Raw genomic sequence first — 19049 nt, 5'->3', positions numbered from 1 at the left:
AGGTTTCGTCGGCACCTAGTTTCCTGTCGGAGAGCTGTGTAGAGCTTGCCGGCACATGTAGCAAGAATCCCCCTTGCTATGTATGCTACGTGGGCCAAGGCTGCAACTACAATGTATTCAGATCAATAAGAAGAAAGAGCCACTGATGACAACGTCAGTGTTCAAATCTGTGTATGAGTGTTTTCAATTCGTATGGAAACAAAGGAATAGCAAGGCCGCCATCAGAGAAGATACTGTAAGCAGACCAGAATATCCAGGTCAAAGCAAGAACGGTAAGTGTAAGATTTTCTTATGTTAAATGTTGGATTAAAGTAACCATGGAGTAAAGTAGCAGAAGTTAAGGAACCATGCTATTTCCGTGTAGTGCTATAAGAACAGTCAGCGATTTGGACACTTTTGTCTGCAGTTGAGAAGAAAGCATATTAGGTGCCAGGCGAATAGGAGGCTGAGGTCCGAACTGTTTGTGTAATTTAGGAACAGTAATGTTATATGGTCAGAACGTAATTAAATGTTAGCTAAAATTCTGGAGGGAGGATTAAGTAAGAATAAGAAGTATTACCCTAGAGAAGCTCATGTCAGAATTATTGAGTTGTCTTGTGTATATTGTTGTCCCAATTTATGATTTTTATTCCAATTAGAGAAATTCTGCTTAGCTATGTTCAACTATTATCTACGCACGAGATATCACCAAAATATTTACTAATACTCAAGTTATTTCTCCCCTTAGTACCCCTAATATTTGTATTTATACTGCGCCTTTTGGGATATTTAGTTTGAGATATTATATACAAAAACAAGGAGAAAGAACTAAAGTATGTCTGAAAGTGAAACAATGTTGCAGTCGTGACACTTTATCTCGTTTCTTAACACATTAATTTCCCGCGGGATTAGGTTCGTATTTTTCAAGTGGTGCATTGGACAGCAATTTCAGACAACTCTTTTATCATTGAACAAAGGTTTATTAAATTCCTTAACATGGTACAATTCGATTTTTGTGATTACTCAATTTAATGCTAAACTAAATACTTACAAACTAACATTAGCTTATTACAAGTAATTAGGCTATGATCCTATAATGAGTATTACGATCATGCCGCCATAACAATTCAACACATAAATTCACTTGACATGGACAAATAAGATTAATTCACACTATTTAACTATTCAAACTTAAGTAGATTAACTAAACCTTTTTCTACACTAACACACAACTATGACATTTTAACTTTCCTATACATTACAATAGACATGCAAAATTCTCAGGACACTTAATTATTCACATAACATTAACACTAGCCAGCTTACTTTTAATATATTCTGTCAGATACTAAAGTCCTAGTATAAATTTTCCTTGGTCACTTCAACAGTTCTGTATTAGAATAATGATACTTATTACAAACAAATTTTAGTTAACATTAGATATATTTTACAGTACCTTTCTTTCTGGAGTTTTTCATATGGGCCTTTACCTTCTTCTGATTGAACTAGCTTGGTATAACCTCTCCGATAATCTGCTGTTCCTAGGTTCCTTTTGGAGCTGAACTATGCTTACACGGTCTTAAACTTTCGTAATTCAGGACACACTCTGAATCATCTATGTGATGGCTGTGCAACTCGCGATGTGGATATCGATATCTATATAGCTTTCCCTTTCTCGTGGTTGTCACTGAAGTTGAAACATAAAGAATATGTTTCCTTTTCTTTGACTCTATGGCATTCTTCGTTTCTTACATAGGAAATCCAGAATCGAAATCCCACTCACTTTTGTTTCCATGTTGTGATGACGGAGATATAACCCCAATCTCCACTCAGGAAAACCGCATGAAACCTATGCCAACGAGCTCGTAGAGAACTCCTCGGGAGCCAAAAACCAAAAAGACTTTTGAGGGGATTTCCAACCCCTCAAAAGGAGTTGGAAATCCCCTCAAAAGGCTTTTTGGGGGATTTCCAATTGTAGAAAAAGATTTAGTTAATCTACTTAATTTTTATACCTGCTCTCCTAGCACCTTTTTTAACTTCTTTTCTCTGCCCCCTTCTTGATTTTACTTCACCGACCAATTAGGGTGGCGTTTTTCTGCCAAACGTCCTTTGGTCGGTGAGCCAAACGATGTCTCACTCCGGGAATCAGCCCTAAGCGATTTTCTGTTGTTTTTCTTGTGCTAGCCTCTAACTTAATCCCCTTTCCAAACCTCTATGAATTCACTTAATATTTTAATCTCTAGCCTCTCACATACCATCTCTTATGACTAATCCTTTTTTGTCTTATTTAGTTAAAATTTCTCTTTTAAATCATATCACAATATTAATATATTCTTTCTTTTGTTAGTTAGTTTAACAAACACCTTTATTTTTTATATATTTTATTGGATGCAAGAATCTTTCTTTTTCTTTTAATTAATTCAACTATTATCTTTTATGCAGGGTTTTTAATTTATTTTATTTATTCTTCATGTTACCCCATGATAGCTGAGAATTCTATATTCTTAAGATATCAAGGTGTAACAATATATGCAATATTACATGTGTGATAATATTAGGTAACTTAGTTATAAGAGTCTGAGAATAGATGTACGTATAGAAGTGAGAAATTTATGTCAAGTAAGGGACTATAACATAGAAGTTTTGGATGTGATTAATTAAGTAAAGGGAACCCAGACTTTAAGATTAAGGATTTGATTAACATGTATACTTGTCTTTGTGCCATAAAGAATGTGTTTCTTTATATACAATCAAATGAGTTTGTCATGCTTTCTGAGGATTGAGCTACTGTTTGAAAATTTACATGCCGTGCATTAAGGGGGAAACCAATAGTGATATAAAATCGGGACCATGACTGGATGCCTCATGATCCTTACATTCTCTTTAAGTAATCTTCGATAATGTATCAGAGTTTAGTTGCTGGCTGGCTGGCACAGTCTTTAATCAATACAAATTTGTCGGCAAACGAATATCTGATATTAAGTGATACAAAAATTAATGTTAACTGTAAAGTTAAAGTAAAGACAGAGATATAACAATAAGGCAGTCACATAGTCACACAGACAACAAACCACACAAAAGAAGAATATAACAATGCCAAGGGTTACTATAAGATTAATCCAGAAGATATTTTTGAAAATAATACTAGTGGTGGGAGGACTAGGGGCCATGCATGGAAGATGGGCAAGAATGTGGTTAACAAGGGTGTTAGAGCCAGGTTTTTTACTTGGAGAGTGGTGAATGAGTGGAATAAGCTGCCAGAGTGTGGTGGGTGCTACGACTGTGAATGAGTTCAAGGCAAGGTATGATAGATACTGCGTGAATGTCGAATAGTTGTTCTTGACATGATGTTAGGGCCTCCTTCGATGAGTCTGTCGACTCCTTGGAGTTGCCAGGAATAATAATAATCTACCGCCGACCACTGCCACTAATATTTCCACAGACAATCACAAACATCCATGACAATGGCGGGATTCGAACCTGCGGCCTTTTGGCTGGAAAGCGGATACGCTAACCACTCAGCCAACCTGGCTGGCCGATCATTGTTAAGATTAGGGTGGTTAATCAACCTTTATTAATTAATAAAGTTCTTCATAAAACTTCATCAAAAAATAATATAATTACAGTAAAACCATAGCTATCCCATACATTAAAGGGTTATCAGAAAAAAATTAATAGAATCCTACATCATTATAATCTTAATACCACTCAACTCCTCTAGGGATCCTGATCCTCTCCCCCATTGGCACACCCAGTTTATTACATCTATTGCACCTGTAACTTACCTTATATTAGTGAAATTGGACATACAATCCCTATTCATAAAAAAGAACACAACACATTAAATTTAACAATTTTGAAGCAGGCCTCTCAGATCATGCTCTTAACCCCCCCAAAACCGGGGCATGATGTCTATAGACATCCAGCTAAACCTGGATATGATTCTGTAACACCCATTAAATAAACATGGATAAGAAGTGCAATTTGGTCTCACTATTTCATCCACCTCAGCCAGTAGGGAGGTTAACCCCCTACACCAAATTGATTGGCAAAGTACTTGTTCTTTACATGATACAAAAGCTTGGTATGAACAGAGATTTAAAGAAGCCTGTGAAATTTTGATTAACCATCCTAATCTTAACAATAATGGTGTCATAAAAATCCCAAGAATTTGGATGGCACATATTCAGCCCACTTAGTTTTACCAGCAAAGCCTCACTTTAGGACTAAGCAATTTTTCAGCTTTTATTGGCCACTATTCATACCAGTTTGTTGCAATTTATATGCATACTTATAATTTTTTATTATTTATTTATTTTTCAGTGTGAACTCTAAAGCTTAATTTTATAAGCTAATAGATAATAATAACAGATTCTAGTTTGATGTAGTAAGTTTTTTTTTTTTTTTTTTTTTTTTTTTTTTTTTTTTTTTTTTTAATCAGAGGTCAGGCCAATAGTTTTAATAGCTGATCAGTAACTTTAGCATACCATTGTAGATTGTAGTGCAGCTTGTTTCTTTGTATATATGTGTATACTCCAGATCAGTGGCGGCTTGTGGCTTGAAATCGTGGGGGTGCTGCAACTTTCGAAATATAGATACACACTGTAAGTACAGTGTGTACATGTTTGGATAAAATATCAAAATTATGGTATATATTTAAACAAAATTAAACATGAAAAAATATTGTTTATTATCGATAAAATTATACGATTTGGTATAATTCAAAATTACTTAAAAATAAAATCCATTCCTTTAATTGTAATTAAAGGAATGGATTTATAATTTTTGAACATTACAATTAAATCCTTTAATTGTAATGTCCAAATATTTAAAGAGACGGAACAAATACGATAAGCACTACGAACACTCTACTACTGGCGCAAACTGCATATAAACAACAGTAGAACTGCGCGATGGACAGTGCTGCATTATGCTAATAGCTCGCATCTCACTATAATGTGCATATATTTGTGCGCGTAGCAATATGACACTGTGGTAACACAGTGCTGCTAGCGCCTTCCTAAGTGCTACAAGATGGATTTTTATTATTTTTTTATATAAAATAAGAGAATTGTATAGGATTATTGATGATAAAATTAAATATTACAAGCAAATATAGACAAATTAATAAATATATTTATATATCGAGAAAAACTGGGGGTGCTGCAGTTCCGCAGTGCCTATGCACGGGCCGCCCCTGCTCCAGATGATGATGACCTTAATATGAAGATTGAAACGTAGAGTGTTTATTTTGGTTTATATTAAACTAAAAGACTAACTCTAACATGGTAGTTGTTTCCCTAATTTTCATGGTATACTCTGATCACTGTGTAAACATGAAAAAGGAGAAATACATATCAAATTTATAGAAATCTGAAACTTTTTTTTTTTTTTACATCAAACCTAAGCTTTTCAAAAGCTTAGGTTTGATATATATAAACAGAATAAACAAAAGGAACTAAACATGTTGAAAAAAAAAAAAAATCAACATTATTTACTAATTAAAACTGCATATCCCAATGTTAATGCAACTCCGAGATGAGAATCTCGAGAGACACTTATTATATTATTGCAAGACTTGTCTAAAATCTCTCACATCAGAAAGGAGAGCATCTTGGGGGTTTTGATCCTTTTCCCTGGGTCCACCACCAAACAAGGTCTACTGTCATTCATTGGAGTGTCTTGTGTGAGGAGATCACAAATTACTGAGAGATCAGTGAAAAAAAGAAATCTTCAATTGGCCATGGTCATCATGTTGCTTATGAATGGAATTCGAAGGATAAAGAATCTCAACAACAAAGACAAAGAAAATGGTGGGAAGGAAAGAACAGGCATATAGCAAGAAGAAAAGGAATATTATCACTTAGACAAAGGAATCAGATAAGGATTGTCCTGAAAGAGGTTTTGCTTTCTTGCTGTTGCAAGAAAGCAAAAGCAATAAAGTAAAAGTAGATATAACATTATTATCATCAACAGACCTCCACTGAGTCAAGAGACTCATCGTGGGAGACACCACTTTCACATGAACAGCTCATCATACCTCGACTTGAATGCACTTACCACACTCCCAGGCAATGCATTCCAACACCCACCACTCTTCATGCAAAAATTCTACTTTTCACCCCCTTGCTCACACCCATCTTATACAACTTCCAGGGATGGCCTCTCGTTCTCCCCATCTCCAGATATTCTATGAAAAATCTCATCCACACTAATCTGGTAATTACCTCTTATCAACTTATACATCTTGATCATGTCTTCCCTCTTCCTTCTATCTGCTAGACTCTATAATTTGCATTCGCTCAATCTGTCCTCATATTCCAAAAACCAGATACCAACTTAGTCAATCATCTCTGGACCCTTCAACATATCCTTTTGAAAACCTGGAAACCAAATCTGTGCACAGTAATCTATGTGGCCTGATCAGTCTTGGACAACGGAATCAATACATCCATACTTCTGCATGCCATTGCTCTCTGGATCATTTCCATAATACGCTGTGCCAAATTTTAGCAAAATGTCTGAAAATACAGCATCTGCTCTTCTCGTAACTCTCCCAAACTTTGCATTCCTTCTAAGCATTTCAATGTCTTTTATATGCAAATTAAACAATAATGATTCCAAAATAGATTCCATGCTGTCCATTAAAGAGAATTCTACTGCTGTCCACCCAGTTCTGAATCCTTGTCCTCACTAGCTTCTGTTATAGTCTAACCCAGTGGGTTAGACTATAATAAATTTAGTTTAATAATAAGCTAAGACACCTTTTGGCAACTGTATATGTAAATATGACTTCTCCATTGCTTCCACCTTAGTATCACCACCTCTGGGTCTGGCTCCCCACTGAAGAGACCTCAATAAAGGTTGAAACCGGTCTGGATAGTGGCCCTTCCCTTAATGCATAGCATTATACATGTCTACAAGGAGATCTGCTTTGCATTATGGAAGATACTAAGACAAGAAGTGATGAGGGCTTGGTCCACCTTTACTATGAGTTGCCTCAGTCCTGAAGATACTTCAGGCACAAACTTTATTCAACATATAGAATTGCGTAGACTGCAAATGCCTTTGACAGTCATAAGGAACAAAATGTGCATCATACACAAGAAGTTAAAACATTCCAAATCAGCTACTTTCAGCAATAAGCAGCATATATTAAAGCAATCGAATATGTAAGAATCAATGAAAAAGTTTCCAAACAGAAACTAATAAACAGGAATTTGTCAAGGATGCTCAATTTCACTGCTCTTATTTAATATCTAAATACATGAAATAGTAAAGAAATAGGAAAAAATATACCAAGATTGCACAAGAGATTTGGCAGAATGCCACATAGTGATAGGTCCTTCAATTGTAACACAAATCTACATGTTTTAGGATATACAGTATTAGAAAACAATAATTAAGAAGAATGCTATATTTAGTTGGTATATTTTAATTACTAAAAAACAAATATGTGAAGCATCATTAATAAGTCATGTGAGGATGGGAAATATAAGAGAAAGAATAGGTATGAAAGGAAATACTTCAAAATAAATTATTAATAATTAATATTTGTGATTTTATATATATGTCCTATAAGTTGCTGGATGAGTAAAGAACATGTGATCCTAAAAATTTTAGACATGCATATGTGCAATTATTATAGCATAATAAAACTTATAAGGAGAGGGAAAGATTTGTTCATATGGTGCAGCTAGCTACAATTGGCAATTTATGTGCATGCAGATGCTGCCTGAGGTTAATGTGTTAAGCAATACCCAACATATGGTCTTTCTGCTAACTTCTACAGTTGATAAGTCAGCTTTCAATCTCACTCTACTTTGATGGACGAACTTTATCCTCAAAATCTCTGTAATGAATGCAGAGGTTCCACATAACACTGCTTTTTCAAGTACTACTTGATCTATCAGTATCTCTGGTGTGGTAGTGAAGAATTCATAGAAGTTGGTAAGAACCGGCATACAGAAATGGGTAGACAAACATGCTATACTCTGCAAGGAACTGCATGGATTTACTACAGGAAAATCATGTTTTAGCAATTTGCTCACATTTTATAACAATGTTATGGGCAAGTTGGATAAAGGCAGTGGTGAGCTATGGAATTTGTTAAAATTTACAATAGCAAATTTTAACAAAGGGCTCGCATCATCGAGAAAAAAAAAAAGAGCCTAACTTAGCCCTTATAATACTTACCATATTACGACTTTGTAGAGCTTCTGACAGATAAATAATTCCTGTAGGATATCAATCATTAATGCTAGATCTTTTAAAAATTCCAAATTGAGAAGTCAGTTTAAAAGACCTGCAGCCTTTTGGCTGGAGAGCAGATACGCTAACCACTCAGCCAACCAGGCCTCCATATTATGGAGGGGTTTTTTTGGGGAGGGGGAAATCGAAGTATATGAAAAATATAGCAGTGTGTTTTGAAGTGTCAGGATGAGTAAATAAAAAATATATATATATATCAAGAACATTTCAAACTTTTAATTCATTTGCTACTTGACACTATCACTCAATGACTATAGAGAATGGCAATTACATGCAGAAAAATAACAAATATGCTTACCAATTTCAACAGTAGAAACAGAATAGTCATAGCCATTAACAGTTCTTTCTTGAACAAGGTGCTGCAGGAATTGTACCTGAACAGTATTACTATCCATTGATTGTTTTAGCTTGGCTTCCAATTCTTTAACATTACTGTCTTTCTGGACAACCTGTAAGCTCTAATAAAAGAAATAATAAGATAATATTTTAATGATGTACAATAGCATGTTCAAAAAAAAAAAAAAAATCTTAAAAGCGATGAGTTGCATTGCGAGTAGTACTGTGGCACTCCATAGAATTCCAAGAAAATAAGTTTTTGACTTGTTATTTCATGATTTAGTATTAATGTTTCTTAGTATTACTTACAAACGTCCATGGAGTGTCCAAAGTCTCATCGTGGGAGATCAAACATTTACCATACTTGGTCTTGACAATATTCGATGTTAGAGCACTTACTACCCATTCTGGCAAAGCATTCCACTCATTCATTACCTGCAAAGCAAAAAAATCTCTTTTTTTACCAATACTCACATTACCCTTGCACAGTTTCCAGGGATAATCTCTTGTTCTTGCATTATCCATTACCTTAAGTAATAATTCCCCTGTATCTATTTGGTAAGCTCCTCTCACTAGCTTGAATCTCCCAACCATATCAACCCCCTCCTCCTATTTGCCATGATCTGAAGACCACATTCCCTCAATTTGTCCTCTTACTCAATATACCAGTCCTGAGACATCCTTAATTATTCATCTCTGCCCCCCCCCCCTCCTTCCAATGCTACCCTATCACTAGTATAGCCATTTGACCAGATCGATGCACAGAAATCCAAATGAGGCATAATTAGTACCTTAAAGAGTGGAACTATCACCTGTTATCCTTACATGTCAGCATTCCTTGCATTATAGCAGCAATTTTTTGGGTTATTACAAATTTTGTGATGTGACCCTCGAATTTCATTCCCTATCTGCCGAGATGTCCAGATCCCGTCACTTTTAACTTCCTGAAGTCAAGTTCCTCCAATGTGGTGAAACCTCATTCCATCTTCTCTGGCCAAAGTGCATAAATTCACACTTAGCAATATTGAAATGGCATCCCATTCTTCTGCCTAAAGCACCAACTCATTCAAATGCTGATAACATTAATTTAGGAAGAGCAATGGTAAGAAGTTCTGATGTTACAAGAGGATTTGAATGAGTTGGTACTTTAGGCAGAAGAATGGGGGATGTCATTTCAACATTGCTGGCTCCTATTCTAAACACTTACCATTCTTGAATTACAGGTGTTTTTTTTGTCCACCTTTCTTCTGCTATTCAATGCTACTCTTAGATCCCCTACATGAAATAACAAAATACTCAAGCATTTCCAGCACATCGGACTCATTTCATCTCCAGCAGCTAAAGTCAGTTTCTATATTTATGCTTTCTTCTGCTGGCAACATAACTACAGAATTCTCTAGGATTTTGCTTTATTGCTTCAGCCAATCTCTTTTCATATGCCAATTTCTCTTTCCTTAATACACTTGTCACCTTCCTAGCATGCACCGTATATCCCTCATACTGTTGATGGGTACCCTGTTCTTTATATCTTTCATAACCTTTCTCAGAAATTATATTCTTGGTTTAATCCTTAATCCAAGTGTAAACAAACAAAGTTTGCATGTGAAGTAACTCACAACTGGGCAACTCATATACAGAGGCTAATGACTTCCCATCACTTGCCTTAGTATAACTTATTGCTTTGCATTATGGGATTTTAAGTCAAGTGATATGACGTCATTAGCTTCTATATATACCAGTTGCCATGTTGTGAAGTTACTTCACGAACAAACTTTGTTTGCTCCCACTTGAATAAAGGATTAAACCAAGAATATAATTTCTTGGCATCTTTAATTTATAATCTTTCTCAGAAGTATCTACAATTCCATGATTCATCCATTTCACTCCCACTTTATTTATCCTCTAAACCTTAGGAATATAATCTGGCATTGCCATAAGTAATTAATTCTGGACCAAATCTCAAGCACTGCTGAAATCTCTCCCCTTTCAACTGATTGAGCCACTGCACATTGCTAATCAGCTCTGTTAATTTATTCTAGTCCCCTGCTTTGTGACTGATAATAATAATTATTATTGGATCTCCAGGGAGTCAAGGACTTATTGATGGAAGCCATGCACCAGCTGCCATACCTTATATAAACTCATTCACACTAAATGAACTCGCCACTTCAACAGGCAAACTATTCTACTCACTCATGGCTGTATGAGAGAGAACTCTAGCTCTTACCTTTTTCTTAAGAGATTAGGGTGGGGGAGAACTTAGGATGCATCCATGGATGCACCCTAGAGCTCTCCCTACCTTCCTTATAATGAAAAATTTTAATCAATTGATATCCTGTACTGGCATCTCAAAGTTTATACTCATATCCCCCTTCTTTCTACCATTGTTTGCAGTCCACATATACTCGCAATCTATCCTCATAATTTACATTCCAAAATCTCCATATTGTAAACTCTTTGCAGCCTTTCCACAGCTTCTTTATCCCTTTGGAACAGAGGAGACCAAATCTGTGCATAATAATCCATGTGTAGTCATATCAAGACCTTGGAGACAGGCAAAATGGCTTCCTCATCATTATACTTCAAATGGTTTTTCAATTATCATACGATAATATCACAATTATCGTATGATCTGTATTTGCAATTTTTGTTATGTGACCTTTTGAACTTCAACTTTCTATCCCCCACAACTCCAAGATCTCTAAGCCTTGTCAGCTACTCTAAGCATATTCATACCAATATAATATGCTGCTGGATATCACATTATGCCAAAGTGCATAACTTTACACTTACTTACTAACATTGAATTGATAGCAATTATTTGTCAACACTCCAGCCTATTCAGATCACCTTGTAAATGCTATATATCAGTAACATCTCTGATTGCCCTGCCTATCTCTGCATTATCAGGAACCAACTGGAGATCTCCTGACAGTTCTTTATCAATATCAATGTATAGATTAAACAACAGTGGTCCAAGGACTGATCCCTAGGACACACCACTGGTCTTTAATCTGGTAGATTTACATTCCCCATATGCTATTTTCTGATACCTGTCTGTCACCCACTTATCCAAGACAATAGTTTAAATTGCAATTCCATATTTTCTAATTTATACAAGTCATGTGGTATCCTATCAAATGCCTTAGCAAAGTCCAACAGTATCAGAGTGTATTTACTCCCTTTATCCAATTCAGCCTTTATCCAATTCTTACATCATTACTAACTTCCTATCTACAATTTTCCTCCAAATCAGTCTGTTACCTGTCAAGACTCCAACATTATCAGATCTTATATTTCAATCTTCTAAGGCACTTTTTCCTGTATCAATCCATCTATATCTTGGTCTTCCTATGGGTTTTTTTCTGCCAACCTAGAAGAGAACACTTGTTTTGCTAATCTTTCCTCTCTCATTCCAGTGACCATATTACCTGAGATTAGCTCTGCTAACACATTCCTGGATGCTGACAATGTCTTTCATAATATCCTCGTTTTTAATATGATATTGCCATCGATGCCATCTGTTCATGTCCCTAATCTTGCTCAGGACTCTCATATCCAGAGTCTCTAGTCTTCTTTGGTCAAGTGTTTTACTTCTGACACAGCTCTCAGATCCATAAGTTAAAATTGGCTTGAATAATGTCTTGTATACAGCTAATTTGTGTTTTGGCTAATTTCTCTCTTATTCCATATAAATTTATTCAGGTGATTCCTACCATACCAGCTTTGTTGACTCTGTTGTCTATTTCCATATTTAATTTACCATCTTCATTAAAAATCATGCCTAAGTAGCTGAAAGGTTTTACTTGTTCTATAGGTTCTCCATTCATAATTATTATTATTATTATTATTTAGGCCTCCAAGGAGTCAAAAGACTCATCGTGGGTGGTCCCTTCCTAGGAAACACAAGTCTATCAAGACTCAACGTGGGAGGTCCCTCCCAGCAAACACAAGTCTATCATACCACTCCTTGACCGTTCTCACTCTCACCACTATCAGGCAATGCATTCCATGGTACAACCACTTCTCACCCTCTTGCTCACAATTTCCTTTCGTAACTTCCAGGGATAGCTCCTTGTCATCACTCCTTCCTGCTGTTCAACCAAACGAAAGAACTCCCCAGTGTCAACCCTGTAACCACCTATCAACAGTTTAAAAGTCTCAATCATATCACCTCTCCTTCTTCTATCCACCAAACTCTTGCAGTCCACATTCCCTCAACCAATCCTCATAATTAACATTGTACAGTCCTAAAACTATCTTCGTTATCTGCCTCTGTACCCTTTCCACAGTTAATTTATCCCCTTCAAATCCTGGGGACCAAATCTGAAACAATAGTCTAAGTGTGGTCTGATCAGGGTCTTATACAATGGAATGATAACTCTTATCTCTGCAGGTCAGCGTCCTTCTCATTATTGCAGCAATCCTTTGTGTTATCTTCACCACCTTTGCAATATGTCCCTTGAATTTCAGGTTTCTATCAATCATCAACCCCAGATCTTTTGTCTCCCCTACTTCCTCCAGTATATCTCCTCCAATAGAGTATGCAGAGTTTCACTGATGTGTCCCAAACCTCAAGACCTTACATTTTGCTGCATTAAACCAAAAACCACATTCATTTACCCTTCTGTCTAGTTTATTCAAATCCTCTTGCATGACTACCACATCTGCACTATTACTAATAACCGTTCCCAGCTTCACATCATCTGCAAACAGCTGAACATCCCCCTGCAATCCACTAACAATGTCATTGATATAAAGGTTAAACAATATAGGTCGCAGTACTGAGCCCTATGGGACCCCACTTGTAACCCTCTGCCTCCTTGAAACTGCCCCACCATACACAACTCTGATACCTATCGGACAGCCAATCCTGAATCCAGTTGACCAACCTGACATCCAAACCCATGTGCTGCAACTTGAATATCAGCTTATCATGTGGCACCCTGTCAAATGCCTTCGCTAAATCCAAGAAAATGGCAGTATATGCCTTTCCCTCATCTACTGCTCTTGTAACTTGATTATAAAAGGTCTTCCTCAGGGTTGCACAATGCAGTTGATATTTTCAATGTTCTGCCTATTTTCATTGTCTTTTTAATGCTGACATTCATACCATATCTATTACAATAGTTATTCACTTTAGTCAGGGAATCTTGCAGACTTATAGCAGATTTATTTAGAAGTATAACATCATCTGTATAAAGCAAAGAGCTGAGATTAACATCTCCAATTTTGATATCAGGTTTAATACCACTTTCCTTAATAATGTGATCCACATAGATAATGAATAACAGAGGGGATAATGTACATCCTTGTCTGACACCAGATTTAACATTAAACCACCTTTCTGTACTTCCTTCAATTCTAATTGCTGACTTACAACTCAAATAAAGATGAAGTATTGCTTGATATAATGCCCCATTGACACCATATAACTGTTGCGTTTCGAATAGCTTCTTACTTGGCACATGCCTTTTCCAGATCTACAAAACTTAAATACAGATCTTCACATCCTCTTCAAACTGAGACACCTTCTGATGCTATGATCAATTTTAATTCTTTGTCCTCGAGTTGCTTTGTTCACATGCTGCTTGAGAAAGTTGTCATGCAACAGCTTAATAAAACAGCTTAATAAATAAGTCTTGCATTGATTGGATATCAGAGAAAAACTTAAGTCACCCATAATAATTACTTGTTTAGTACTCATCTGGGTAATTATTTGCAATGAATTTCTTCATCCCAACAAACAAACCTGGTTTATAGCAATAACCCACTATAGATTAAACTTACAAAAACTATTAATTGCAAAAATTTCAACTAATTCTCAGTCATCTTTAATGCTACCAAGTTATGGATATGGAATAACTATCCAAATAGAATAGAACTGTGTAATGATATGCATGTTTGATATGTGTGCAATGATATATGTAATATAACAGAAGAATTCTAAAAATGGAAGAAAACTCATAAAAAAAACTATTACTGTAATTACTGAAATAAGAGCCAACAGGCTTCACTTCGGCAAAGTAAAATATTCAAAATTAAGTGATGTTGAATACCACATTATTTCTTAGCCGAATAAGAAACTCAAAGATAGGAAATCGAATCTAAGAGTTTTATGCCGAATATGAAAGCTATATAAAGTTCGGTGAGACCAAGCATAAGCCAACACCTGGTAGTGCAATACCGGTTTCGACCTTTTTTGAGGTCTCGTCAGTGAATAGGTAGACCTAGATGTAATACTAAAGTTTCAGTAGTCAGAGCTTATTTCTTTACTATACGATTCGCCGAAAGGTGCACAAATACTTGAGTATTACATCTAGGTCTACCTACCTACTCACTGATGAGACCTCAAAAAAGGTTGAAACCGATCTGGGTAGTGACATTCTCTCATAATGTAGAACAATAATACATCTCCTAGGAGATGTGTTTTACATTATGAGTAAATACTAAAGACTGTGATTGGTATTTACCCATAATTTTACATTATGGGTAAATAATGAAGACTGTGACTGAGTTGCCCAGCATTGCACGACCAGGTGTTGGCTCACGCTTGGTCTTGCCGAATTTTATATAGTTTTCTATATTCGGCATGAAATTCTTAGATTCGATTTCCTATCTTTGAGTTTCTTATTCGGCTAAGAAATAATGTGGTATTCAATAACCACTTAATTTTGACTATTACTGTAGAATTTTCATCTACGTATCATAGCCATCATCAGTACAGGATCATAGAATGGCAATTAAACAATAACAGATAATTCAAAAAAGCACCACCTGAGTAGCTAATGTAAGATAACTAAATAAGGTCAATAATTTAGTAACTTATTAAAAAAAAAAATTATATACATATATACATAAGCAAAATAAAGTGAGGAAGGATTAGTATATTTAGAAAGTACTATCTCCTACAAAGGAAGATAGACCTAGTTCATTGGAGCTGTTTAAGTTAGGATGATGAATTAAAGTTTCACACATTTCTTTAAAGATGTTCTATGAAGAAACATCTTGTATGAAGGCCTCTTTGTCTTGTTCCAATAAACTATGTTTTAGTGCTGGTAGTGTGCTCTGCAAGTCCAGACTCATGGTATTTAATGTAAGACTTGTTCTTCTAGAAAAATAAAAGCAGATCTTTCAATTAGTTCTGATCTGTCATATAAAGCAAGTTTTATATTAGTATTTCTCCAGTGTAAATTTAAGAAGGAATAAAAGTTTCTGCAGGAAGCCAGAAATTTAAATTCTAAAAGTTTTGTCCATATAGGATAATACCTGTTGGCTTATGTAACTGAAGGAAGGTTATGTAGCAAAAGTGTTTTTCATGTTGTTTAAAGTTGTAGTTTGAAGAATACATTGGCACATGCATAGTTCATTAGTTGATTTGAGTTGTATACATTTATGTTATTTGTAAATTAATGATTTTTATTTTGATTGTAAGGTGTTTAAGGACTCCATTTTAAACTCAAGAGTTAACCACTTGGAATGTGAAGGGAGAAAATAAATACACCCTCCCACACATATACAATAGCAAAAAAAGCACTTGTTTTGATAAGCATGCTCCTGAATGTGAATAATGCCCATTTGCTTCTTAATTTCCATGTTTTTAATTATGCTAATATTGTTATTATCTGCACTTCTCTAATCTTTCTCATAATACTCATATCCATGATGTGATATGATATATCAGATCATGGTATATCATATCATGATATACCATTGTATCAGATAAAATGTTTTATTTCCAACCCAGCTTGCAGAACCATAAGTTAAAACTGGTTTGAACATTTTGTATATAGCTAGTTCAGTGTTTTGAATAATTTCTTTCTTGTTCCATATAAATTTATTGAGCTGACTTCTTACCATACTAGCTTTGCTAATTCTGTTGTCTACATCCATATTTAATTTATCTTCACTTAAATAATGTGGCTCAGAAGCTGAAATGCTTTACTTGTTCTATAGGATCTACATTCAGGAGTAATTCATGTTTTCATCGTACCAGATATTTTCATAATCCGTTTTTATATTGATGATTTTCATAACAAATTTTAATTACAGCAGTTATTCAATTTAGATTGGGAATCCTGCAAACTTGAATTTATTTAGGAATACGACATACTTTGCGTAAAGTAAAGAGATCAGATTAACCTCTCCAATCTTGATATCAGGTTTAATGCTACTTTCCTTCATAATGTTATCCAAACAGATAACAAATAGCAGTGAAAAAATATATGCAACTTTGTCTCATGTCAGGTTTGACATCCAACTATCTTCTCATACCTCTTTCAATTCTAACTGCTGACTTATGACTCAAATATAGACTATGTATTGCTTGATATAATGTGCCATTTCCACCGTAAGTGTAGCATTCTGAACAGCTTTCTCTTTGCTTTTCCAGATATGCAAAATTGAAGTACAGATATTTGCTATATTCCCATGCTTTCTCAACTAATAGTTGAGAAACAAATATCTTATCTTGAGAACCCCTATTTGGTCTGAACCCTGCATGTTTTCTCTCAAGTTTCCCTTTTCTTAGCCCATCTTTGGTATGTTTGCATAAAGCTTACTAGTACCACACAGTATGGAAATTCCTCCCATTGTTTTATTTCTTTTTTATATATGGGTAACATGAGTGCAATACTCCATCTTCAAAAATTCAACCATATGACCAGAACCTCTAAATTATGCAGTGTACCCTATGTAAAACTTTTATAAATTCTTATATGAGTATTTTTGGTGGAATATCATCTATTCCAGGTGCCTTATTATTTCAGGTTTCTGATAGCAATAGCTTTTTCTACTTCATGTATTGATATATACTCAAATAATGCATTTCTCATGAATGTTTTTTTACCACCATGCTGGCAATGCTTGTTTCATTTAGCAATCTTTCGAACTAATTACTCCAAACATTTAGAATATTTTTATCTTAAATTTTAATGTCATCTTTATCATCTTCTATTTCTTTTATAGTACTCTTCCTCCATTTCTGAGCTTTTTCAATAGCCTCCAGAATAATTTCCCCATCTTTCTGTTATTTATTTTCTATTCTTAACAAAGCCTTCCCATGATTTGGGACAACTTCATCATCAAATTCCTGACATGTACCTTCGAGGAATGTACAGGATATGATAGTACTACATGCAAAATTCACATTACTAACTTTAAAGCTTGTTTTGGTAATCTTTCTGTTTTCATTCTTTGAATGTGTTCCATCCATTTATGTTTATATTTTTTAATTTATTTCTATTACTGGTTCTTGGTTTAATTCTTTCATAATTTCTTCATTTCTTTTGTGATCAAATAGGGAATACTTTGCAGTTTTTCTCATAAACTTCATTTCCGCTGTTGTTAATCTTTGTCCTTTTGTTTTATTGTCCAGATTTCGCTTCCATACATTAAGACTAGTAGGGCTAATGTATTGTATACTTTTAGTCTGGTTTGTTTTTGAACTAGGTTTGGTTTAAATATAGAATTAATTACACCTGTTATTTTTAAATATTTTGCAATTTTTACTTTTACAACTTTTTCATATGTGATCATACATCCTAGGTAGTTAAATGAATTCACCTGTTCTAAGATCTTATTATCTATTACAAACAAACACACACACACACACACACACACACACACACACACACACACACGGTTGGCTCCCCTATCCGCCACCCAGGGGACGCGCTCTCTAGGGGTTACAGGGCCCCCCGAGAAGAAGATAAATTAAATATGGAAATAGACGACAGAATGAACAAACTTGGTATGGTAGGAAATTAACTGAATAATTTATATGGAAAAAGAGTGAAATTAGTTAAAACACTAAATTAGCTGTATACAACACAGTATTCAAACCAATTTTAACCTATGGATCTGAGAGCTGGGTTAGAAATAAAACACTTGACCAAAGACTAAAGACCACAGACAGAGAGTCCTGAGAAAGATTAGAGGGATGAACAGATGGCATCAATGGCAATGTCATATTAAAAACGAGAATATTAGGAAAGAGCTTGACATTGTTAGCATCCAGGAATGTGTTAGCAGAGCCAATCTCAGGTGGTATGGTCACTTAAACAGAATGAGAGAGAGGAAAGATTTAGCAAAACAAGTGTTCCCTTCCAGGTTTGCAGAAAGAAACCCAGAGGAAGACCAAGATATAAGTGGATTGATACAATAAAAAGTGCCTTGGAAGATAGAAATATAAGATCTGATAATGTTGGAGTCTTGACAGGTAACAGACTGATTTGGAGGAAAATTGTAGATAGGAAGTTAGTAATGATGTAATTTTTCATGTAGTACTATCATATCCAGTACACCCCTTGAGGGTATATATCAGGAATTTGATGATGACCCAGGTCTCAGATTCATAAGTTAAAACTTGAACACCATTGTATACAGCTAATTTAGTGTTTTGACTAATTTCTCTCTTATTCCACATAAATTTATTCAGTTGACTTCTTACCATACTAGCTTTG

The 19049-nt window shown here is 35.1% G+C and overlaps 1 protein-coding gene across 1 annotated transcript in view; it reads right to left on the bottom strand.

Annotated features, from left to right (window-relative positions):
* The window catches only part of LOC150092268 (kinesin-like protein KIF21A), a 524778-nt gene that overhangs the window by 161783 nt on the left and 343946 nt on the right, over window positions 1–19049 (bottom strand). Inside the window, exon 24 of the mRNA XM_090415090.1 lies at window positions 8549–8708. Coding sequence (XP_090271216.1) covers window positions 8549–8708 — 160 coding nt within the window. The remainder of the gene's footprint in view (window positions 1–8548; window positions 8709–19049) is intronic.

The sequence above is a fragment of the Typopeltis vanoorti genome, chromosome 26, assembly GCF_054136105.1.
Source record: "Typopeltis vanoorti isolate ZY-2024b chromosome 26, IOZ_Tvanoo_1.0, whole genome shotgun sequence".
Lineage (NCBI taxonomy): Eukaryota > Metazoa > Arthropoda > Arachnida > Uropygi > Thelyphonidae > Typopeltis > Typopeltis vanoorti.
Note: the sequence above shows the minus strand (reverse complement) of the source record. Positions and strands in the feature narration are given on the sequence as shown.